Below are 23581 nucleotides of genomic sequence, written 5' to 3'. Positions count from 1 at the left end.
TTTTATTTTTATTTGAAAGGTAGAGTGTTAGAGAAAGCCAAAGAGAGAGAAAAAAGAGTCTCTGTCTGTTGCTTCATTCCCCAAGTGCCCTTAAACAGCCAGAACTGGGCCAGGCCAAAGCCAGGTCAGGTCAGGTCTCCTTTGAGGGTAGCAGGACCGCAGCCTGAGGCATCAACTGCTGTCTCCCAGAATGTGTATTAGCCAGAATCTAGATCTGAGACCAGATCTTAGGTACTCTGATCTGGGATGCAGGTGGCCCTGGCAGCAGCTTGACCTGCTTCTCCCTGTGGCCTGCCCCGAGGCTATCCCTCCTATGTTTGCGTTTGGTGTAAAGCAGTGACATCCAGATGGAGTAAAATTCCCTGCAGGCTCTCAGCAACTGTTCCTGCTGCTCTCAAGGCCCTAGAGAGAGCAGTTCAGTCCTTCCAGTCATGGTAGTATAGCAGTTCATTTTTTTTCCCCTAGCTTTTACCCTCTGAAAACTTGGCGATTTTCACCACGTGCTTCTTTCCACAGGCTTTGGATGAAGAGTATCTAAAAGTAGATGCGCAATTCGGAGGCGTGGACCAGAGGAAGATTTTTACCTTTGCAGAGAAGGTGGGTGTCCTCTTTGCTGTCTCTTCTTTTGAGCCTCCAGGTATGCTAGGGAAGTTGATAGGACTATGAATATTTCAGTCCTTCCAGTCATGATAGTATTGTAGGGTAGGAGACTGCTGGTTTTGCATTGTCAAAAAAACCTAAGATAGAGAAATCAAAAAGTTGTGCAGCATCACAGAGTTACTCACTGAGCAGGAATCAGTGGCCAGCTCAGTTCCCTGTAATGGTCACACTGCCATCCATAGGGAAGCTGTACAGGACTTACTGGTTCTGCTCTTGCAGTCCCATGTGAGTGCCAGTTCCAAGTCCTGGCTGCTCCACTTCTGAGCCAATTCCTTACTCAAGATAGCCCGAGTCCTGCCACCTCATGGGAGTTGTGGATGGAGTTCCATGGTCCTGACTTTGAGTTAGGGCCGTTTGAGGAGTGAGCTACCAGGTGGAAGATCCTTTTCTTTCTTCTTATCTCTCTGAAACTCTGCCTTTCAAAAATAAATCTTAGAAAGAAAAACTTACTGTGTTATCAATTTAAAGCAAAAGTCAGAAAGTAAGTATAGTGTCAAGTGCTTGGCCCTTCTCTCCACTGCTTTCTCGCATGCATTAGCAGGAAACTGGATTAGAAGCAGAACAGCTGAGATTGGAACCAAATCACAAGTGGCAGCTTAATATGCTGTGCCATTGAACTGCCCCCAATCAAGTATTCATTCATCTGCCTACTCTGTTAAATGGTTTTATTGTTCTACCAGAAATATGCCATTATTTTCTTAGTTTTGTATGGTTCACAGGCTAAAAGTGTTTTTAGTGTAATTTTTTCATTTTATTTTTTAATATTGTTTACATAGTTGAGAGGGATGCATGCCCATGTGGGGCTCTGATTAGGCTGAGGAAGGGTGAGACATGGAGGAAGGAAGGCAGGACAAATGTTTTAATTTTACCTTCTTTTTTAAGTTGTTGTGTTTTTTGTTTGTTTATTGGCAAGTAAGATTTACAAAGAGAAGGAGAGACAGAGAGAAAGATCTTCCAATTACTGCTTCATTCCCTAAGTGACCACATTGGCCAAAGCAGAGCTGATCCGGAGCCAGGAGCTTCTTCCAGGACTCCCATGTGGGTGCAGAGTCCCAAGGGCATCGTCTACCCCTTTTCCAGGCCACTAGCAGGGAGCTGGATGGGAAGTGGAACAGCTGGGCTATAAACCAACATCCATGTGTGATCCCAGCAAATGCAAGCTGAGGAATTGAGCCACTAGGTTACTGTGCCAAGGCCCCCCTTCTATATATATATATTATTTTTTATTGATTACATTGCATTGTGTGACACTGTCTCATAGGCTCTGGGATTCCCCCCACCCCTCCCCATACCCTCCCCCATGGTGGATTCCTCTACGTTGTTGCAGTATTACAGTTCAAATTCAGTCAAGATTCTTTCATTGCAAGCATAGAGGCCAGCATCTTATTGTCCAGATAAATTCAACAGTATCTTGGGGAGACCATCTCTGGTCTGAAAGCAGAGCTGGCAGAATATCATCCCGATCAATTAAAAGCCACAACATAACATCAACATCAATTTACAACATTATGGAATTAATTGACATGGTATTGAGTAACAAATATGTTAAAAAAAATGCAAGTTCTTAACCACTGTGACTACTTCCTTGACATTTCCTGTGACTACTTCATTGACATTTTTAAGGGTTTTTTTTTTTTTAAGACTTATTTATGTATTGGAAAGTCAGATATACAGAGAGGAGGAGAGACAGAAAAGAAGATCTTCAGTCCGATGATTCACTCCCCAAGTGAGCGCAATGGCCGATGCTATGCCAATCCGAAGCCAGGATCCAAGAACTTCTTCCGGGTCTCCCATGCGGGTGCAGATATTGAGCCGGATTTTGAAATCCCCAGATAATCATCAAGTCTGAAGTCAGTGCTAAGGCGTAAAGGTGGTTTATTCAGGTTAGCCTAGGTCTCCCAGCTACCTCCCCCAGCCCAGCATGGCTGGGCGCGGGAGGGGCAGCCACAGTCGAGGCTGCTGCACGATCAGCAGGGAGGGCAAAAAAAGAAGCGTGAGCCAGAGAGCCAGAGAGCCCAAGCCCCCCAGTTCTTAAACATTTCAGGCTATTAATTATACAGTCATGATTTAGCAGGCTTCTATTGGTGGATTTGAAACAAGCAACTTTCAAAAAGTACAAATCAATGAGCTATAGGGCGGTGAATCTTATCAAACACCAGGTACCTCCTTCCTGAGGAGTGGTCTGCCTATGTGACCTGCCAGATGTCCTGCCAGGTGTCACGTGTCCTGTCGGGTGGGGTGTCACATAGACTATCATGCCTGGAGTTCACACAGCCCCTAGCCAAGGCATTAAGGCAGAATCACAAAAGGCAGAAAACATCTAGGTTCTTCACAGGGTCCCAAAGCTTTGGGCCGTCCTCGACTGCTTTCCCAGGCTACAAGCAGGGAGCTGGATGGGAAGTGGAACTGCCGGGATTAGAACCAGCGCCCATATGGGATCCCGGCGCACAAGGCGAGGACTTTAGCCGCTAGGCTATGCCACTGGGCTCTATTTTTAAGTTTTTAACAACTGTGAAAGGGCTGATGTTGTGGTGTGCTACCCCCTGCAGCACTGGCAATTCCATATGGGTGCTGGTTCATGTCCCTGTTGCTCTATTTCCAATCCAGCTCCCTGCTAATGGCCTGAGAAAAGCGACCATAGCTGGTTCAAGTCCTTGGGCTCCTGTCACTTACCTAGGAGACCAGGAAGAAGCTCCTGGCTTCTGTGCTCAGCTTGGCCCAGCCCTTCTCATTATGGACTTTTGGGGAGTGAACCAGTGGATGGAAGATCTCTCTATCTCTGTCTATAAATCTGCCTTTCTAATATGTAAATCATCAATAAGGGAAGAACTGTAAAAAGGATAATAAAGAATGTGCGATAGTTTATTTTATAATTTCTGTTTCTTTGTAAGGCAGAGAGATAGAAAAATCTTCCATCTTCTGGTTTACTCCCCAAATGCACGCAACGGCCTGGGCCAGGCTAACACCAGGAACTCAGAATTCCATCCAGGTTGCCCTTGTCAGTGGCAGGGCCCCAAACACTTCAGCCATTACTTGTTGCCTCCAAAAATGCATTAGCAGAAAAGTGGATTGAAAATAGAGTAGCCGAGATTCAAGCTGACACTCCAGTACTAGATGCAGATGTTGCAAGCAGCAGCTTAACCGGCTGTGCCACAGTACCTTGCCCCCATTTGAGTATCGTCTGCTACTAACCTTTCTTTCAGCTTCAGTAATTCTGTCTTCTGTTTATCCTACTATTGTGCCTTTTTCAACTTAACTCTTTTTAATAGACCCCAGTTCTCTTCTAATTCTTTTACTTGTTTCATCCAGTCTTCCCCTCTGATTTGCTTTATCATCCCAATCACAGTTATTTTGTTATGTTAATCTGCTTGCTCCCATAACTGGATTGTTTCTAGTTCTATTACTGTTGGTTGTTTCCTCAGACTCACAGCTCTGTTTATTTCTTCCTATTTCTGGTCTTTTTTTTTTTTCCTTTAATGGTAGCCAAGAGATGATAGGTGTGCTGTGGACGCTGTGCAGTGTGTTTATGGAGTGCTCCTGCTAAATTACTGTTTATCACCTTGGCCCTCGCTGGAGTTGGTTTTAGTCTTTGTTAGAACACGTCTACGTTGCTTTTGCCCTTCCTCTGCTAGGGTGTGGCCCTTCTGAGGTCTTCACTGCAGCCAAAGTCCTCTTGACTTTGAACCTGGGCTTCAGTGTCTGTCTGCCCAGTCTAGTGAGGCCTGTAAAAGCTCTGCTAAGGTCCCCAGCCTCCCAGAGCCAGTGCCGTGCCCTGGCATCTCAGCACAGTCATATAGCTGAGTCAGCCACAAAGTCACGGGGAAATGTGAAAAAGGCTTAGCAGGGAGGGTACCCTCTCTCGCTAAAACCCACCTGCCTCCTGCCAGCCCTGCACTCTATATTTTCTCTGCTTAGACCACTGCTGTCCTCATAAAATTTTGTTCCTAGCACTGGGTTTGAAAAAAGTGCCCTCGGGGAGAAAGCCAGGTTAAGCCTCTCCTCTCTCAAAGATAAGTAGGCTACTCTGGCTGTTCTAAGGGCAACAAGTGATTGCTTGGTGTATTTCCAGTTTCTGTAGCTGTTTATGGTGGGACAATAAGTCCAGTAGCCTTAAAATGTAACATGAATAGAATACGTATATTTTCCATTCGTGTTATTATGTAAGGGGCCAGCATTATGGCGTAGCATGTGGTGGGTTAAGCTGCCACCTACAATAACAGTTTTAGATTCCCAGAAAATCATCGAGTCTGAAGTCGGCTAAGGCATAAAGGACAGTTTATTCAGGTTAACCTAGGTCTCCCAGCCACCACCCCGTCCCCCCGACCCCCCGCCCAGCGCAGCAGGACTGGAGGGGGAGAGGCCGCTGCAGCCAATGCTGCTGTAGGAACAGCAGGGCAGGAAAAAGAGCGAGAGAGCCCCCAGGTTGAACAGCACAGGGTTCTTCTACATTTCAGAACAATTTCATACAATTATACAGTCATGATTGGTCAGTTTTAATTGTTAACTTTCAAAAAGAGCAAGTTGGCAGGCTTCTATTGGTGGGTTTGAAGCAAGCAACTTTTAAAAGATACAAATTGATGGGCTATAGGGCGGTGAATCTTATCAAACACCAGGGACCTCCTTCCTGAAGAGTGGTCTGCGTATGTGACCTGCCAGGTGTCACGTAGACTATCACGCCTGGACTTCACACAGCCCCCAGCCAAGCCATTAAGGCAGAATCACAAAAACAGAGAACATTTAGGTTCTTCAGCAGCATTCTGTATGAGCGCTGATGCTTGTCCTAGCTGCTCCACTTTGATCCAGCTTCCTGCTAACATGCCTGGTAAAGCAATGGAAGATGGCCTAAATACTTGCACCCCTACCACTCAGCATGGCAGACCTACAAGAAATCCGTGACTTGTGCTTACACTTGGCCCAGCCCTGGCCACTGCAGCCATTTAGGGAGTGAACTAGTGGGTGGAAGATCTCGAAAGAAAAGTAGTAGGAAAAATACCTTTGTCATTATAGTCACTGTCGAAAACTGTATATATATTCAGTGGAAAGATGATTGGAAGTATGAATTAGCTGTTAAATTGTTGGTCAGGTTAGAGCAGGACCCTGAGATGGAATTTATGCTAACATCTGCTTCTGTGTGTTCTCGTCTCGCAGTACCTCCCTGCACTTGGCTACTCGAAGCGGGTTCATCTCATGAATCCCATGGTCCCAGGACTGACCGGCAGCAAGATGAGTTCTTCGGAAGAGGTGGGTTGCCAGCCGTGAGCTGTTAAAAACATCTTCAGCAGGAGATGGTGAGGTTGGGAACTCCAAAGCACACAGCCTGGCTAACGAGAATCATCAAATATTTGAGCAGTGAGGGACTTTAATCCAATTATTTCAGCAGTTGCTGAGTGTTAAAAGAGCCAGAACCAGTCCTGATGGGATCCAGTTGTGCTTGGAATCATTTTTAATACTACTGATTAAAAAAAGAAGAAGAAGTGATTTCTCTGTTTATAACACTGTGATACATTCAGCCCTACTGGTGAGAGGGCCAGACTTGCATTGCATTCCTTAACCTGTTGGTTCTTAGTGTGTCGTTTGATATAGTTAGAATGACAAAGAACGCATCTTTCAATGTTTTACTGTCTTCTCAGGGAAAAGTATGCCTTTTATTCTGATCTTCAAGGACACAGACTAGAGGGATTAGTAGAAACCGAAGGTATAAAGAGTTGAGTACGTGTTGTTCAGATCCTGTCCTTAGAGATTCTGATCAGGTGGCTGTTATTTAACTCTCACTGGGGCACCTGTCTCATTCTTTCTGATTTCTCAAACCGTACGTGACGAGAGACTGGCAAGTGCACGTGTAGTGCCGTCTCCCTAAAGAAACACACTCATTCCTTTTGCTCCTTTCGTGTGACCAGCAAAGTACTACAGCCCTCAGCCTGGGTAACATCTGCCACCCTGCACTGCAGCAGTCCGCCCAGCAGCAGCAGTCCCAAGGCGTGACCGTGCATGTCAGCATCACTTGGAAAACTTTTTTCAGAACACAAGTGCCTTGGCCTAGCCCCCTGAGCTTTTGATTCATTAGGTCTGCATAGAGCCCAGTGAGTCGTACGTTTTGTAAAAGGACCCAGGTGATTCATATACAGTCACGTGTAGAAATTAGGGAGGTAAACAGTGAACTTACATGCCTCTAAACTCACTCACCCCAATTGGCAAACAAAGCCTGTTGCCTAAAAAGGAAGAGTTGTTCTAGATCCTGTGTAATACCAGTGTCTTAATCTCTTTTCTGTTGCTTTAACAGCATACCTGGGGCCCGAGTAATTTAAACAGAAAAGAAATTGACTTCTTAAAGTTTCAGAGTCTAGAGAGTTCAAAGTAGTGGGCTCTACAGGGTAAGGGCCTTCTTTTTCTTTCTTTCTTTCTTTCTTTTTTTTTTTTTTTTTTTTTTTGTTAAGATTTATTTTATTGGGCCCAGCACAATTGACTCGATGGCGAAATCATCAGCTTGCAAGCGCCAGGATCCCATTAGGCTCCAGTTCGTGTTCCAGCTGCTCTGGTTCCCATCCAGCTCTCTGTTTTAGCCTGGGAAAGCAGTAGAGGATGGCCCAAAGCCTTGGGACCCTGTATCTGGAAGACCTGGAAGAAGCTCCTGGCTGCTGGCTTCAGATCAGCTCAGTTCTGGCCTTTGTGGTCATTTGGGGTGTGAACCAGCAAATGGAAGATCTTTCTCTCTGTCTTTCCTTCTCTCCATAAACCTGATTTACTTTTCTAATTTTTTAAAAAAAAATCATTCTTTAAAAAAATCTTATTTGTTTTAAAGGCCAAATTACAGAGGTTGAGACAGACATTTGAGGAATCAACCCAGCAAATAGACCATCTATGTCACTCCCTGTCTTTCCAACTGCACTAGCCCAGGAAGTAAATCTATAAAAAGGGAAAAGTCAAAGCCATGGCACCCAGTGGGGCTGATCACTGAGGGCAGTGTCAGGGACCTTTCAGAATGCATTAGTTATAAGTTTGCTTTTAACAAAGATCTAATGTTTTCATAATTAGGATGACACAAATGTTGCTAACTTGAGTCCATTATTCCAAGTGGTTCATGCTATCAATGACTTCCACGAATATACGAGTTTCTGCGGGACACTGGGATAGCTTCCACATGCTTGCGGGAACTCCTCATGTCTTAGTAGGAATGCCAGTTTTTCTGAATCCTTTTTTTAGGTATTCTATTCTGCCTTCTTTGTAAAAAGGCTTAGCAAACAGTCAGATATCTGCTCTTGTCAAAGTTGTTTAACGTTAAAATCTTTATTAAAAAAAAAATTCACAGATTAGTTGAGGATATTGTCATTTTCAACCATGAAAGATCCTCTTCTTCCTCCCGCCACCCTAACTTTCTAGGAGTCCAAAATTGATCTCCTTGACAGCAAGGAGGACGTGAAGAAAAAACTGAAGAAGGCCTTCTGTGAGCCAGGCAACGTGGAGAACAACGGGGTGCTGTCCTTCATCAAACACGTCCTTTTCCCCCTCAAGTCCGGTAAGCTCGCCGTCTTCCCCAAGGCCCGGGCTGCAAGTGGTGCTGGGGATTCCTCTCACACTCCCCTCTTCCCCACCATGTTGGAGCCACCCCTTCATTAATGTATGGCTAGGTTCAGAGGGGGTGTGGGAGGATGTTAATGGGGGTGGGGTGAGATAAGCTGAGCTGAGGGACTCCAAAAGCAATCCGGGCGTGATTCAGGAGCTGGGTTACCCGCTGCGTCTGCAGCTTTCTCTCCTTCCAGTGTAAGAACAGTGAAACGCCACATCACAAATCTTGCAGCACACACACAAGACCCACAGCTGTGCGTGTGGCCGGGTCAAGCTGACACTTCTGTTACCAATGAGCGTGTGGGCATGGACCCTTTTTCTTACAGAGTTTGTGATCCTTCGCGATGAGAAATGGGGTGGAAACAAAACCTATACCGCATACCAGGATCTGGAAAAAGACTTTGCTGATGAGGTAATACCAGGGGAAAACAAGCCCTTCCCTTTCGCCCCAGTCAGGTATGCTCCTAAGCCACAGGATTCCGCCTTGATGCCTTCCAGGACTGTACGAGTATATTGTGTTAATGACTTAGATGAAGACTCAGGTCGTTCACAGGTTAGGTGGGCAGGAAACACAAAGCTGGGATAGGTATGAAATCAAGATTCAAACAAGAGAAACAAAACAGAGGCTGAGCCACAGTGATGGTTCAACCAGCTAATCCTCTACCTCCAAGCTCCAGCATCCCATACGGGCAACTAGTTTGTGTCCTGGCTGTTCCACTTCCGATCTAGCTCTCTGCTTGTGGCCTGAGAAAGCAGTGGAAAATGGCCTAAAGCCTTGGGACCTTTGACCCTTCCACCTGTGGCACCTGTGGCACTTGTGGAAGACCCGAAAGGGTCTCCTAGTTTCAGACTGGCTCAGCTCCAGTCATTGTGACCACTTGGGAAGTAAACCAGCAGATGGAAGATCTTTCAGTCTCTCCTCTCTATAAATCTGCCTTTCCAATTAAAAAAAAAAAAGTCTTAAAAAATTAAATAATCTCAGGGAAATGAAGAGATGGCACGAGAAACAACGATGCTGGCATCAGTGAGCACTGGATACTGGGGCCTAAGGGATATCCTGTCAGAATATCTAGAAGATACTGCCAAGCCAGATTTGGGATATAAAAGGGTAGTCACGGGACATGAGAAGGAAAACTGAATTATTTATTTAAACTGCAGACTTGAGTGCAGAACTAGAAGGATTTCAGATTTGGGAATATCTGTATATACTTCATGAGATGGGGTTGGGTCCCAGATCCATGCACAGAGTTCTTATACAGTATTTTTAGTGTGCCCACATTTTGACTATGAAATGACGTCAGATGTGGAATTTTCCACCTGTAGCACCATGTTAGCTCTCAGAAAGTTCCCCATGTGGAGCCTCTTGGATTAGGCCTGCTCCACGAGCCACCTTGTGCCAACACTGTGCTCCCGTTTGTACACACATGTGGTGATTTAACCCAGCTTCCAACTCTGGGACCCAGCTGTTGCTCTTCGTTTTGTAAGTAAAGAAGCCAGTACCTCAAGGGCTGGTTGTCTGTTTGGGTCGTACAACTATCTGGGAGTTGCACCCAGACCTAACTCCTCAGTTCTTTTTTTTTTTTTTTTTTTTAAGATTTATTTTTATTATTTTTTCATTGGAAAGGCGGATATACAGAGAGGAGAGACAGAGAGGAAGATCTTCTGTCCGATGATTCACTCCCCAAGTGAGCGCAACGGGCCAATACTATGCAGATCCGAAGCCAGGAGCCTCTTCCGGGTCTCCCACATGGGTGCAGGGTCCCAAAGCTTTGGGCCGTCGTCGACTGCTTTCCCAGGCCACAGGCAGGGAGCTGGAAGGGAAGTGGGGCTGCCGGGATTAGAACCGGCGCCCATATGGGATCCCGGGCGTGCAAGGCGAGGACCTTTAACCACTTGCGCCACCGCGCCGGGCCCCTCCTCAGTTCTTATTCTTTCTCCTCTCACATTCTCCTACATGATGCCTTTCACCCCCCAGTTACCTGTGTGAGCATTTCTCTGCCTGAGTGCAGAGCTCTGTTTAATGGAAGGACTGGGAGAGTGAGAACAATGAATACATTCAGCCTCTAAAAATCTCTCAGGTGCACGAAGAATTCACAGGCAAAGGCCATCGCTGTGGTGCCGCCAGTGAAGCCACGGCTTGTGATACTGGCATCCTATATCAGGGTGCCAATTTGAGTCCCAGTTATTCTGTTCCTAATGTAGCTTGCCTGATAATGTGTCTGGTTTTTTGTTTTGCGGGGTTTTGGTTGGTTGGTTGGTTATTTTTTGTTTTTTAAGTACTGTGTCTGTTAAGGCAGCAGAAGATAGCCCAAATACTTGGGTCCCTGCCCACGTGGGAGAATAAGATCAAGATCCTGGCTTCTGGCTTTGGCCTGGGCTGGCCCAGCTTTTGTAGCCATTTGGGAAGTCAGTCAGTCAGTAGTCTGGCTGGCTGGCTGTGTCTGTTGCTCTGCATTTAAAATAGACTTGAAAATCAGAATTAGAGATAACTTCCAGCTGCTGGGACCCTCCCGTAAATTATCACGATGCCAGAACTGGGCCAGGCTGAAGCTAGAAGCCTGGCTCCCCATCCAGGCCTCCCTGATGGGAGGCAGGGACTCTAGCATTAGGCCATTTTCACTGCTTTCCTGGGAACATTAGCAAGAAGTTGAATTGGACATAGAGCAAGTAAGAATGAACTGCACCACAATGCTAGCCCCCAATAAATAAATCAATACATCTTTTTCAAAAAAAGATTTATTTATTTGAAAGGCACAGTTACAGAGAAAGAAAAGGAGCGAGAGAATGAGAGCTTCCAGCCAGTTGTTGACTCCCCAAATGGCTCCAATAACCAGGATTGAACCAGACTGAAGCCAGGAGCTTCTGGGTCTCCCACATAGGTGCAGGGGGCCCAAAGACTTGCATCATTTTATGCTGCCTTCCCAGGTCTATTTCCAGGGAGCTAGGTTGGAAGTGCACCAGTCAGGACTCAAATCGGCACCCATGTGGGATGCCTGCACTGCGTGCAGCAATTTAACTCTGCTATACCACAGCATGGGCCTCTAAATAATTTTTTTTTAAAGTCCCTGTTTTGGAAAAGTGAGTTCGCTTTTCTGAATCTATTTCTGCTTTCCTTTATCTGCCTCACAAGATCATGAGGATCATATAGCACTCCATGTGAGGACTCAGCATCCCACACCCAGCTCAGGCCTCAGCTCACCAGGTCCTACTTGCCTCTGTAGGTTGTACATCCTGGAGACCTCAAGAACTCTGTTGAAGTCGCCCTCAACAAGCTGCTTGATCCCATTCGAGAGAAGTTTAATTGCCCTGCCCTGAAGAAGCTGGCCAGCGCTGCCTACCCAGATCCCTCAAAGCAAAGTAAGCCTGCCGGGGCGAGGCAAAGCCAGGGAGAAGAGAGCCCAGCAGCAGGCCAGGAGCCCAAGAACCGGGGGGTCGGAAGTGCAGGACCATCATCTTCCACTGGGTGCTAGAGTGGGTCTGGAGTCATTCTGGTTCCAGGCTGGCCATTGTACCCATACTGTGTTGCCTGCAAGGCTGGTTCAAGGCCCCTGCCTGTGCCCTGGGGAGTGACCGGCGTGGACCACGGGTGATGTGCACCAGCTGTGGTGCAGCTGCCCTGCCCGGCCTGCTAGTACCTCTCACCCAGTACATCTGCCTGGCTCCTGGCCATCCAGCCACTCACACTTGGGCCCTGATGCTGAGACCCTGGCATTGGGAGCTCCAAGGGACCCTTCCAGGACAGACTCAGTAAGTTCTATATGAAAGCATGAGTGGAATGCCTGGAGGTGGCTGAGCTCCCACTGCCCTACTCCCCCACACCCTAACAGCAGAGGGTGAGAGTAGAAGGAAATCTGACCCCTCACTTCTGAAAGGTGATTAGCCCAACTTTACTTATTTTTCTTTTTAAGGATTTGTTTATTTGGGGCAAATTTTGTAGCATTTCTTGTTAAGCCACCACCTGCACTACTGGCATCCCATATGGGTACTGTTTAAGTCCCAGCTCCTTACTGGTGTGCCTGGGAAAGCAGTGGTCCACTTACATGGGAGACCAGGGAAGGCTCCTGGCTCCTGGCTTCAGCGCACGCCATTGCAGCCATTTGGGTTATAAACTAATGGATGAAAGACCTCTCTCCCTCTCTCTCTCTGTAACTCTGCCTTTCTAAATAAATAAATTGGGGTTGGGGGGGAGGTGTTTTGTTTTAGATTTGGTTATTTTTACTGGAAAGGCAGATTTACAGAGAGATCTTCCATCCACTGGTTCTCTCCCCAAATGTCCACAACAGCTGGAGCTGAGCCAGTCTCAAGCCAGAATCCAGGAACCCCCTTGGGAATCCCCCACAAGAGTATAGAATCCCAAAGCATTGGGCCATCCTCCACTACTTTCCCAGGCCATAAACAGAGTGGCACTGGAAGTGGAGCAATCAGGACATGAACCGGTGCCCACATGGCATGATGGCACTTGCAGATGGGAAATTAGCCAATTGAGCCATTGCACCAGTCTGGTTAGTTAACTGAAAGACCTATACAGAGAGGGAGGGAGTAATAGGTCTTCCACCTTCTGATTCACTCCCCAAATGGCCACAAAGGCAGAGACTGGACTGAACCAGAGCCAGAATCTAGGAGCCTCTTCCAGGTCTCCCACATGGGTGACCACTGCCTTCCTAGGTGCATTGGCAAGGAGCTGTGTTGGAAGTAGAGCAGCTGGAAGATGCACCGGCATCCATATAGGCATTGTAGGCAGCAGTTTTTCATACTACACCACAGAGCCAGCCTCCCAGCCCTGCTTTAAAGCCTGGAAATGGCGGGGGGGGGGGATTGATTCTGGGGATGCTACATCAAATCCTGCCTGAGCTCTGTCCACGTCAGTGGGATCAGCGACTTGCCTGCTGCGCAGAAGTAGGACAGTCCTGATCCCATGGAGTCCTCTCCTTTTCAGAGCCAGCGGCCAAAGGCCCTGCCAAGAATTCAGAACCGGAGGAAGTCATCCCATCCCGGCTGGACATCCGTGTGGGCAAAATCATCAGTGTGGAGAAGGTACTTTGACTATATCCCAGAGCAGCAGATAGGGTCAGGCTCCTGGCCTGGAAGTAATACACCTGAGGTCACATTGCAATTCCCAGCGCAGGTGTCTGATTCCTAGCATCAGGCTTTCCGTGCCAGTGGCTACCTCTGAACCTTGGGCAACGGAACACATCTGGGAACTCATAGCTGGGCAGAGCAGGGAGGGCATCAGAGGAGACCTGTGTATCTGTGCAACCCCGTTCAGTGGACTCGCCTGGTTTCTCCCCACTTGTCTGGGTGAGCTGCTGGCTTTCCTCGGATCAGCACTTTGACCCCTTGGACAGTTTTGGAGAAGGGAGGATTTCCTTATCCCAAGACGAGGGGTGTACACCGAGTGCCAGGTCTGTGGCCTCTTGCTTTGAAGGCCTGAGCACCAGAGCTCTCGTGACAACAGCTGCTGCTTCAGACACTGAGGCCAGCAGTCATCCCTTGTCCCCCATCTCCCAGGCACCTGGGACTGGACTGGAGTGGCGCATACACCATAAGGTTGGCTACCCAGCAGGCCAGCCCATCTAATCTCTGATGCAAGCAAGTAGGGTTATTTCCCTCAAATCTGGCCTCTGGCTCAGGAGGAAGACGCACCTTGGAGACCCATTCCTCCTGCTTACTGTCTGGGGCCTGGCAAGGGACAGCTCCAGAGGGTCCTCTCCTCCAGGAGCCTCTAGAAGATGCCTTTCCCACAGTCAGAGTTCACCAGGCCCCCAGTGCTCCCCACTCAGCTCTTCTCCCATCTGCCATCTCTTGCCGGCAGCACCCAGATGCAGACAGCCTGTATGTGGAGAAGATCGAGGTGGGAGAAGCCGAACCCCGGACTGTGGTGAGCGGCCTGGTGCAGTTTGTGCCCAAGGAGGAGCTGCAGGACCGGCTGGTAGTGGTGCTGTGCAACCTGAAACCCCAGAAGATGAGGGGAGTCGAGTCCCAGGGCATGTTGCTGTGCGCGTCCACGTGAGTGAGGCCCCGTGGGGAGGGCCGGGAAGCCCAAGGATGCGTGTCTCCTCGATGGCAAAAGATAATGTTAGGAGGTGCTGCACGCGTCTACGAATTAGAGCACCTGACTCAAAGTTACCTTTTGTTAAAAGGGAAGTTTTGTGTTCAAAAAAGTAAGAGGTGAATTCGGGATTCAAATACCATCCCGATGGGCTGTAAAGTCCCTCCCTCCCCTTGAAACCCAGCCTGTGGCACCAGATTCCTGTGATGACCAACACCAGCAAGTAAATGCGGCCCTCCTGGGCTCTGGCCGTGAACCACCCTAAGTCCCCTATAGGTCCCCACATAATGGCTACCCTGGCCCCTGGAGGTCATCCATAACCTTCCCCCTCCCTTTTTTTTTGGTCTTCCCAGAGAAGGGGTGAACCGCCAGGTGGAGCCCCTCGACCCTCCTGCAGGCTCCGCCCCTGGTGAGCGAGTATTTGTGAAGGGCTATGAGAAGGGCCAGCCAGACGAAGAGCTCAAGCCCAAGAAGAAAGTCTTCGAGAAGCTGCAGGTAAGAGACTGTGAAAGAGTGACACGAGAATGAGAAACAGATCCTTCCCATCTGCTGCTTCGCTCCCCAATTGACCGGGAAGAACCTGGGCTGCTCCAGGCCAAAGCCAGGACTCAGGAACTCCATCTGGGTCCCACGCAGATGGCAGGGCCACCTTCCACTGTTTCCCCAGGTGCTTGAGCAGGGACTTGCACCTGGGACTGGGGCCAGCCTCCCTACCTTCCCAGGTGCTTTAGCAGAAGTGGAGCAACCAAGACTGAAACCTGCACTCATGGGATGCTGGTGTCGCAGACAGCTGCCACTGTACCACAACTTCCAGTGCTTCCCCTCCCCCAGCAGGACTTGGACTCTATCTTTCTTCCAGACCTTTCTGGGGAGCATGATACTCTTGAGACCTTAATCCACTGAGCACTGACAGGCTGAAGCACTGTGGGAGGCCCCCAGACATTCCCCACGTGACCGTCAGTCCCTAGTAGATCATCCCCAGTTTATGTGACGGGATAGCTTCCATGGCCACGTGTGGCTGCTGGAAGTGGTGCAGCCAGTATTGGTACCCTCTCTCAGGGTTCTCCCTGCCCATGTGGAGCTTGGCACACTCATTCTCCTTGCCTTCTGGACACCATCACATGTGGCCTGCCCCATTCAGTAACACCAGGTCTAGGACACAGTTGGGCACTGTCCTGAGTGCTGGCCTGACAGTGAGTGGAGCACTTGTGTGTGCCTCCGCTGCTAAGACCTTGTCTCCACCGTCATACCAAGTGCTTAGTATTTCCAGGGCGTGTGGAGAGAGGCCTGCCCCAGCCCCACCCTCTTGCTTGTTGAAAACAGCTCTGCCTACCCCCTCCTTTCCTGGTTGCCAGGTTGACTTTGTGAAATGTTTCTAGATACACTGCAAAACCAGACAATACCTATAATCTCGCTGCCTAAACTAAGGGGGTTTTAGCATTTACTTAAAGGCAGAGCTAGAGAGAATGTGCCATCCGCTGGTTTACAATTGCTGGTTGAGCCGGGCTGAAGCCAGGAGCCAAGAGCTTCTTCCAGGTCTCCTGCATGCTACAGGGACCCATCCAGTTTCGCCATCTTGTGCTGCTTCCCCAGACACATTTGCAGGGAGCTAGATAGGAAGTAGAGCAGCCAGGACTGAAACCATTGCCCACGTTGGCTGCCAGCACTGCAAGTGGCACCCTAACCCGTTACACCACACCACTGGCTCCCCTTCTATTTAACTTTAAATGCCTGGATTTCTTTTTTAAGGTTTGTTTACTTATTTGAGAGGCAGAGAGATGGGAGGAAAACAGAGAAAGATCTTCTATCTGTTGATTCAATCCCACAAGTGGCCCCAACAGTGCTCCATCTGCATCTCCAAAAGGAGTAGCAAGGATCCAGTTATTTGGGCCTAACGCTGGCCCAATTTCCTTATCTTCTTAAATACTGAGAGGGCCACACTATGGTCATCATTTAACTAAAACCTTCTTACACAATGAGGCTGTTGCCAGTTTTTCACTAACAGAATGTCAGAATGATGTAAACTCCTAAAATAAACCTGCTCTAGTTAAAAGATATGAACTAGGGTGCTTCAGACCAGCTTTTGTCTTCTCTTACTCCAGAACACACTCCTAGTAGGCCGATTTTTCCTGGGAGCACATCACCCACCGCCATCACCCTCTCTTTTCTGTCCCATCCAGGCTGACTTTAAGATTTCCGAAGAGTGCATAGCACAGTGGAAGCACACCAACTTCATGACCAAACTGGGATGCGTCTCCTGTAAATCGCTCAAAGGAGGGAACATCAGCTAGCTGGCCTGGTGGCCACCCCCCTTCTCCCACTGGCCTGCATCGTCCACTGTCTCCGCAGTTTGCTCCAACAGTCACCGTGTGCCCACCTCAGGACCCCAAAGCGGCAGGTTGCGGGCTTGCATCTTCCCCCTCTCCAGTGTCTGGGTCAGTCCTGTGTGGATGCGTGAGGAGCCAGAAGAGTGGGCAGTGGCAACAGGAAGTTCAGCTCTGCTCTCCTTTCTTGGCAGCCAACTGGATAAATCTGGTTCCAATGTAACTCAAAGAAAGGGAAAGTTCATGCCACCATCCTTGTAATTGGAAAAATACAGGTTTTCAGGTTTTCTTGGAGTCAGCCCAGCAGCTGTGCCTCTAGCGTGCCCTAGGTTAATGACAGCTTCTCCCCAACAGGAAACTGTGGGGTTCAAAAGGAAAAGAGAGAACCTAGTGGTCTTCCAAGCGGCTGGCAGTGTCCCCCACGCCTGCTTCCCTGCGGACTGGCACTGGGGGACAGAGACTCCTGAATGGTCCCTCGATCCAGTCAGAACTGGAAAGGATGGAAAAGCAGTGTGCTTTTCCTGCCAGAGGGTTGGGCACTAATTCACAGAACATCTCAAACACCACTGATGGCAGAAATTCTAATAAACCATCTGAACTCAGGAGCCTGTGTGGTGCTGTGTGCGGACTGGACCATCTCGGCAAAGAAGAGGTGTGAGGCAGCTGACGCACCCTCACCCAGCCCTGTATTCTTGGCCCTGTGATGGAGGTCGGGGTCAAGATGGATGACGGGCACTAAGGCCAAGTCTTAGGTAAGAGGCCGAATACATCACATCCCCTTCTAAACATGTGCCCCACGCCTGCCGCCCGGAAGCGGCAGCCTGATCTGTTGGTGAGGATGGTGGGGTTGGCAGAGTGTCTCGAGATGTGCTTCCCTTGGACCCTGTCAGGGAGGGTGACAAAAGCAGCAGCACTCACAGGCAAGTTTCATTCATCATTTAATTAACACCTTTAAATGAAACACAAAGCCTTTCCCATGTGTCTCACGCAGGCTCCCGGGCAGAAGGAATGAATTGTGTAGACATCAAAGATGCAAAACTTTAAAGAAATATATATATACATATATTTCTGACTTTTTTAAGGAAATTAAAAATCAGAGGCTTTGAATCTCTCCATTTGCACTAGGGTCAAGCTCGCCCTAAAGGACAAGGAAGAGTCACCTCTTCTGGATCATGCCCTCTGCTCTGGTTCTCTGTCCCTCCCAGGGGACAGAAGCCAGCTCAGAAGGTCCAGACTGAGGTTAAAACCTCTAGTAACCTCGCAGGCAAGGAAAGGGGAGATGAAGTACAGGCCCCCGGCAGCTCCAGGGTCACACCAAGCCCTGCTTCCATGCAGCCCCTATCCAGCTCTGCCTGGCTCCTGGGCTGGGGAGCTGGGTCCTGCTCACTGTCCCTCCTCCAGCTCACCAGGCAGGCGCCACAGACCAGCAGCCCAGAGCGACGGAAGGACCTGGGCTTAACAGCCACAAAGAGGCAGCAGGGACAGACTGCAGGCACCCCAGGAACCAACCCCTGCTGTGTGCTTAGCTCAGGTTTGGGGAGGGAGGGCCAAACTCAACTCCCTGGGGGCAGAGAAGCTAAAAAAAAAAAAAAAATCCCTTGCCAGGCTTGATGATCAGGGATGAGCCTGGGTGGCAGGCATACTCCAGCCACAGGAGCAATAGGGAAGCCAGCTCACCTAGAGCGATGGCAAAGGCTAACACAAAAGGGAAAGGTCCATTTAAATTCCCAGGGAGGAGATGAGCAGCAGAGGCCGATTTCCAGGGGACAACCTGGCCTGCTGCGGAACCCCGAGGGGATTGGGCTGGAGACATCTTTGGGTCTTTGGCTTCCGGGTCTGCCTGGCCTTACCTGCACTAAGAGCACAGACCAGACACACACCGAAGGACAGCAGAGAGGCCAGCAAAGGAAGGCTGGGGTGCTGCGCCTGGACCCATTGCCAAAGCAGCTGCCCCTGACCGTGCCTCTTCCCTGTCCATCTCCTCAGTATTTCCTACCAAGCTGACAGGGACACAGCCCCATGGACTCCTGCCCAGAAGTGCTGTGCTCACCCCAACCCACTTAAGTGGAATACCAGGTAGATGCTTGGCATGCCAAGTGCCCACTGAGATGTCTCCCTAACCCTGTCCTGACATAGAGGGACAGAGTCAGACCGGGAACCTCCCAACTCGGGGTCTTCCTCCACCCACCCATTGGGTCCCTGGCAGTTTCCTCGTACCCTGCAATCAGCACCTGGCAGAACTGGAAGGCAGGAGGGTGTTTGGTGGTAAGTTGAGGCACAGGAAGGCTAGCCCCCACTGCATCTCTTGTGCTTTGGAATGCCACAGCCCTGCCCCTGCACCCGCTTGAGGAAGCCCATGGGGGACAAAATTACTTGCCCACCTCCACAAACTATGACAAAGGTGCAAACTGGACGCCGGGAAGAGGGCCAGGTCAGTCCGGCTCTGGGCCAGCTGTTACAGGGACCAAGGCTGCTGCCATGTAAACAGGCCCTGGGAGTGTGGTTTCACAGGCCCCAGAGGATGGACGTGCAGCCACTTTTTCAAAAAGTGCTTCTTGATTCTGGACTACAGTATGCACATGATTTGGACACACACACAAATGGAACAAAATGAAAACTAGTGAGGTGCTCTGCTCTCACCGCTGCAGCCCTGGGGCCAGCAGGGGGCGCAGCCACCCACTTCCTCCAGCTACCTCCTCCAAGGTGAGGCTAAGGCCGAGACTGAAGCCACAGCTGCCAGAGGTGATCCAGTCCCCAAAGAAACAGCCCAGTGACTGGGAGGACAGGGGCAACGCTGGACTTGCATAAATATCGAAGGCTATGGAGGTTAAGGCTGCAGGTACCCTCTTTCAGGCTGTTGTCCACCGTCTCCTCTGGTCCTTGGGGCTGCTCAGGTCCCTGAGATTGTGTTCCTGGGATGGGTCAGCAGTGCCACGGAAGATCCCCAGTGTCAGACCAGCTCCTTCTGTGGTTCTGTAGGGAGAGAAAAGGAACACTTGACAAACTCCCAAGATAGGCACTAGGAGCCCAAAGCATACCCTTTTCTAACCCCTTCAATTTCCAGGCCACACCACTCACTAGTCACCCCACCCCCGACGCTGCAGCAAAGGTCAGTCTTACATTTACTTCCCAGGGCACCAGGACAGGCAGGCAAAGTGGCCAAGCTAGAGTCCAAATTGGTGAGACTCCCTAGTCCCCCCACCCCAGCCTTCTCTTGGTGGCCAACCTGCAAGATCCAAGAGCAAATCAGGCGAGTGGGACTCCAGCCAGCTCTCTCCTGTCCTTGCAACAGGCCCCAAAAGCACCGCTTCCCACAGTACCTGAGCCTGGAGGGGCCCTCTTCTCATCGGGGCACCCCAGCTGCACGACTCCTCCGTTAGCGGCCAGCTCCCCCTTAGTCCTGTTGTCAGTGTGCGGGAGGCCATTGGTAGGAGGAGTGCCGAGGACCTCTGCCCGAGGGGAGCTGGGGGAGGCAGGTGGGGGGACTCCCACAGATGGTTTGCGGGCCACGGGTGGGGGAGCCTTGGGTGGCTTCTTCGGGGCCTGAACCTCTCTTTGCTCCGACACACTCCGAAGTTCAGCTACCATTTTCCGCTGCAGGTCAGCCTGGGCCTCGGGAGACACGGGCCGCTCCAGCTGCAGCTTCTTGGTGCCCTTGGAGAAGATGAAGCTGGCAGTGGAGGCAGAAGATTGGGGAGCCCGGGGTTCTACCTCAGGTGCGCTACCAGGCTGGGCACCCAGCAGGCCGTCGGTGGCAGCCAGGCTGGACGCCTTGAGTCGCACAGCAGCATGCAGCCCTGAAGCAGCAGGTGCAGGGCTGGCCCGTCCAGACAGGGCCCTCCGCAGGGGCTTCTGGGGGGCTGCCAGCCCCGATGGTTGTGGCGTCGATGGCGCTGCGGTGGGGGCCCCAGTGGGCGGACCCACAGAGCGTAGCCGTACCATCTGCAGCAGCGAGGGCGTGACCAGGGGTGTGCCCACATCCTCCCGGGGGGCACCACTGCTTTTGCCACTGCAGCCCACCGGTTCCTTTCGGGGGAGCTTGGTTGCAAGCCCAGGAACAGAACTGGCTGGAGGTGGGGCTGGTGGGGCTGGTGGGGCTGGTGCAGCTGGTGGGGCCGGCGGGGCTGGTGGGGGCTCGGAGCTGCCCTGCAGCTGACTCTGGGAAGAGGTTGTGGCTGGCGAGCAGCCAGGCTCCGGGGCAGCAGAGGAGTCTGCAGGCTCGGGGCCAGCCACAAAGAAGGCCTCCTCGGGAGGGGGGAAGTCAGCCATGGACAGGTCCTGCTCCTCGGGCACAGGTGGTGGTGGCGGGGGCCAGCTGGCATCTTGGAGGGTCTCCTCAGCAGTGTCTGGGGCAGCAGGAGCCTCCTCGGACACCTCCAGCTTCTTAGTGGGGGGTGGTGGGGGATGGTAAGATGGGGGTGGGGAGGGTGGGGGCGAGGGGTCTTTGGAGATGACAGGAACCTCCAGGAGCGGGGTCAGGGATGTCTGGGCAGCAGAAGGGGAAGGGGCTGTGGGACTGGCCCCAGAAGGAGAGGCAGGAGTGGCGAGGCTGGGGCTCTTGGGTTTGGAGGGCGGTGGGGAGAAGGGTGCAGGCACCTTAGGGTGAGGAGGTATAACAAACCTATCCCCCAGGGGGGTTGACGTCTGCGGACCAGCGCGGTCGGAGGGGACAGGATCCGAGGAAGAGGAACACAGCGAGGTGAGGGAGGAGGAGACTGAGGCCCCGGGGGATCGAAGGGAAGTGACCCGGTCCAGCTTAGGGGCCTGGGCCTTGCCTGGGGAAGCGGGGGCACCTGCCAGGCCCTTGGGTAGGAGGGTTGGTGTCCCACTTTGGCTCGAGTATCCACTGGAGGGTGAAAGTGTCCGTTCTGGAGAGCGTGGGGGGCGCCGGGAGCCACTTGGGGACAAGCCAGGTGCCCAGGCTCCTGCTGAGCCGGGGGGACAAGCCGCTGCTGCCCCCAGCCCTTCGGATCCCCCAGTGGTGGGTGGCCGGGGTTGTTGTGGCTGCTGCTGCTGCTGCCTGCGCTCAGGCTTAGGAGGCAAGCCCAAGGGGCCGTCAGGTGCAGCTGAGCCCCGCTGGTGCAGGGAGTAGGTCCGGCGGGGAGGCGGCGGGGGCCGCTTCAGCTTGCGGAAAGACATGCTCCGGCTGGACAGCTGCCCACTGCTCCGGATGCTGACCGTGTCTGAGGCCTCGGCAGTGCTACCTCCACTGGGAGAGCCTCGGCCACTGCCCCCCTGGGGAGGGAGTGCCACACTGCTGCCAGTCACTGAGCCCTCTGGCCGCCCCTCAGAGCCTCCCTTGGAGGAGAGGGTGGAGCCGTCAGACACGATGGTCTCTGAGGACTGTGAGTGGCTCCAGGTGTCACTGGAGGAGGAGGGGTGCCGGCTGCGGGGCCATGGGCTCGAGGCTGAGGAGAAGCGGCCCAGTGAGCGTACAGAGGCCGGGCTGGCAGACAGCAGGCTGCAGCGGCTCAGCGTGCGCAGGCTGCGGCGGCCCAGGGCCACTACATCCACAGTGGGCGGCAACACTGCATGTGGGATCAGCTTGGACAAGTAAGTGGCCTGTGGTGAGATGGACATGGCCGGGCTCAAGGGCTCTGGGGGCCCAGCCCCTCCTGTCATCCCAGGCACTGCTAAGGACATGGGCCGGGTCAGCGGCGGGGGCCGGGTCCCAGTGGAACGGCCCACAAGTATATCATCCCGGTAGACACGGTCAATGTGGCGCTGCAGCATAGCCTCGGTTTCGGCGCCAGCCTCCGTCTCTGCCTCCAGTGCCTGCAGAGACACCCGGACCCCGGTCCCCAGGGCTGGGTCTGCTGGGCGGCCATCCACAGTGGGGATGTGTACAGCATCCCGTGGACCAGGAGGCCGAGGTGTGCCTGGTGCTTCTCGCTCATTCCGCAGGCCTGGGAGGGATTGGGGACAGGGGAGGTGGTTAGCAGAAGGGGCCTAGGCAGGGCTTCCCACTGCCAGCCCCGCCACTACTGCCTTCCCAGTCGAGCACTCACCAAGTTCTTTCTGCACATGCTGTGGCAGACCCAGCACTGTGCTCCGCCGCTCCCGTCGCCTCCGCCCTGACTTCCCAGATGACTTTGGAAATGAGTCATGGGGTCGGAAGGTGGAGCCTGGGGGCCAAGGGGAAGGGAGAGAAAAAAACCGTTAGAGCAACAGGATGAGGCACATTCCACAGAGCACACTACCCTAATGGACTAAGAAGCGAAGCTATTTGCACAGTCAAGTCGGTGTGGGCAAAGCTCAGTTGTTCCCAACTGGAGAATGCTTACAACGGTCACTTCTGTTTAGGAAACGTGATTATGTGTCTGTCGGCAGGCTCAAAACACTTGGCATTCAGTCGAATATTTACAGAACATCAAACAGAGGCTCCAGGAGGGCAGGGGTGTGCCCAAGGTCACACAGCTGGCACATGGTAACACCATGCCTCAAAACCAGTTCACAGGCATTGTGATTCTCCAGGAAGGACACAGCATACGGTGCTTCCTGAATGCCCCAAGTCCCAGACCCTACAGGAACTCTGGGTTAGGCGGAACAAGGCAAGTACCAGGTCCTGGGTCCCAAGGGTACACCGCCTGCCCTCGCCCCCGCCCACGAATCCTGGCCAGCAAGTAGGCACCTTTGCGCTGGATCATCTCGGAACGGATGGAAAGAGCGTCCTCCGCCGTGGAGCTCTCAGCCGTATAGGATGTGGTCTGGCTGCAGAAGGAGATGCTGTCTTCATCTGGTCCCGTCCGGGAGGACTATGATAGAAGCAGGAGTTCAGGCCCTGGCCAGGGCGGGGCTGCCTCCTTCATACCCCCTCTACCTCCCAGCATAGCCCTGAGCTGCCAACAGCTGGAGCAATCTGCCAGGGAAGGAGGAATCCGAAGGGGTTAGGGGGCCACCAGGGGGTGTGCAGAACTCACCTGGATGCTCTGGGTGTCTCCATGGTCCCATCCACTCTTGCTCAGCTTCTGTCTTTCTAGAAGAT

General features: G+C 51.7%; 2 protein-coding genes across 3 annotated transcripts in view; one reads left to right on the top strand and one right to left on the bottom strand.

Moving 5' to 3' along the window:
• The window catches only part of YARS1 (tyrosyl-tRNA synthetase 1), a 34829-nt gene extending 12082 nt beyond the window's left edge, over window positions 1-22747 (top strand). Inside the window, exons 5-14 of one of the 2 annotated variants that reach the window (XR_005883248.1) lie at window positions 517-597; window positions 5809-5901; window positions 8038-8173; window positions 8550-8635; window positions 11445-11580; window positions 13160-13257; window positions 14036-14229; window positions 14626-14767; window positions 16453-16986; window positions 22734-22747. Coding sequence is in view for 1 of the 2 variants with exons in the window: in XM_040974145.1 (XP_040830079.1) it covers window positions 517-597; window positions 5809-5901; window positions 8038-8173; window positions 8550-8635; window positions 11445-11580; window positions 13160-13257; window positions 14036-14229; window positions 14626-14767; window positions 16453-16563 (1077 nt within the window). In the remaining variant the exon portion in view is untranslated. Of the gene's footprint in view, window positions 1-516; window positions 598-5808; window positions 5902-8037; window positions 8174-8549; window positions 8636-11444; window positions 11581-13159; window positions 13258-14035; window positions 14230-14625; window positions 14768-16452; window positions 17199-22733 lie in introns of those variants that run through there. The other variant, XM_040974145.1, reaches the window with a different exon arrangement.
• KIAA1522 (KIAA1522 ortholog) overlaps window positions 17768-23581 on the bottom strand; it is a 30379-nt gene continuing 24565 nt past the window's right edge. Inside the window, exons 3-7 of the mRNA XM_040974138.1 lie at window positions 23517-23572; window positions 23228-23351; window positions 22605-22721; window positions 19917-22502; window positions 17768-19569 (exon numbers count right to left, since the gene is read on the bottom strand). Of these exons, the coding sequence (XP_040830072.1) occupies window positions 19547-19569; window positions 19917-22502; window positions 22605-22721; window positions 23228-23351; window positions 23517-23572 (2906 nt within the window). The 3' untranslated portion in view covers window positions 17768-19546. The remainder of the gene's footprint in view (window positions 19570-19916; window positions 22503-22604; window positions 22722-23227; window positions 23352-23516; window positions 23573-23581) is intronic.

This window comes from Ochotona curzoniae, unplaced genomic scaffold (assembly GCF_017591425.1).
Source record: "Ochotona curzoniae isolate NIBS_2020 unplaced genomic scaffold, NIBS_Ocur_1.0 contig_2404, whole genome shotgun sequence".
NCBI classification, from domain to species: domain Eukaryota; kingdom Metazoa; phylum Chordata; class Mammalia; order Lagomorpha; family Ochotonidae; genus Ochotona; species Ochotona curzoniae.
The sequence above is the reverse complement of the archived record's forward strand: the minus strand, read 5'-3'. Positions and strand labels throughout refer to the sequence as shown.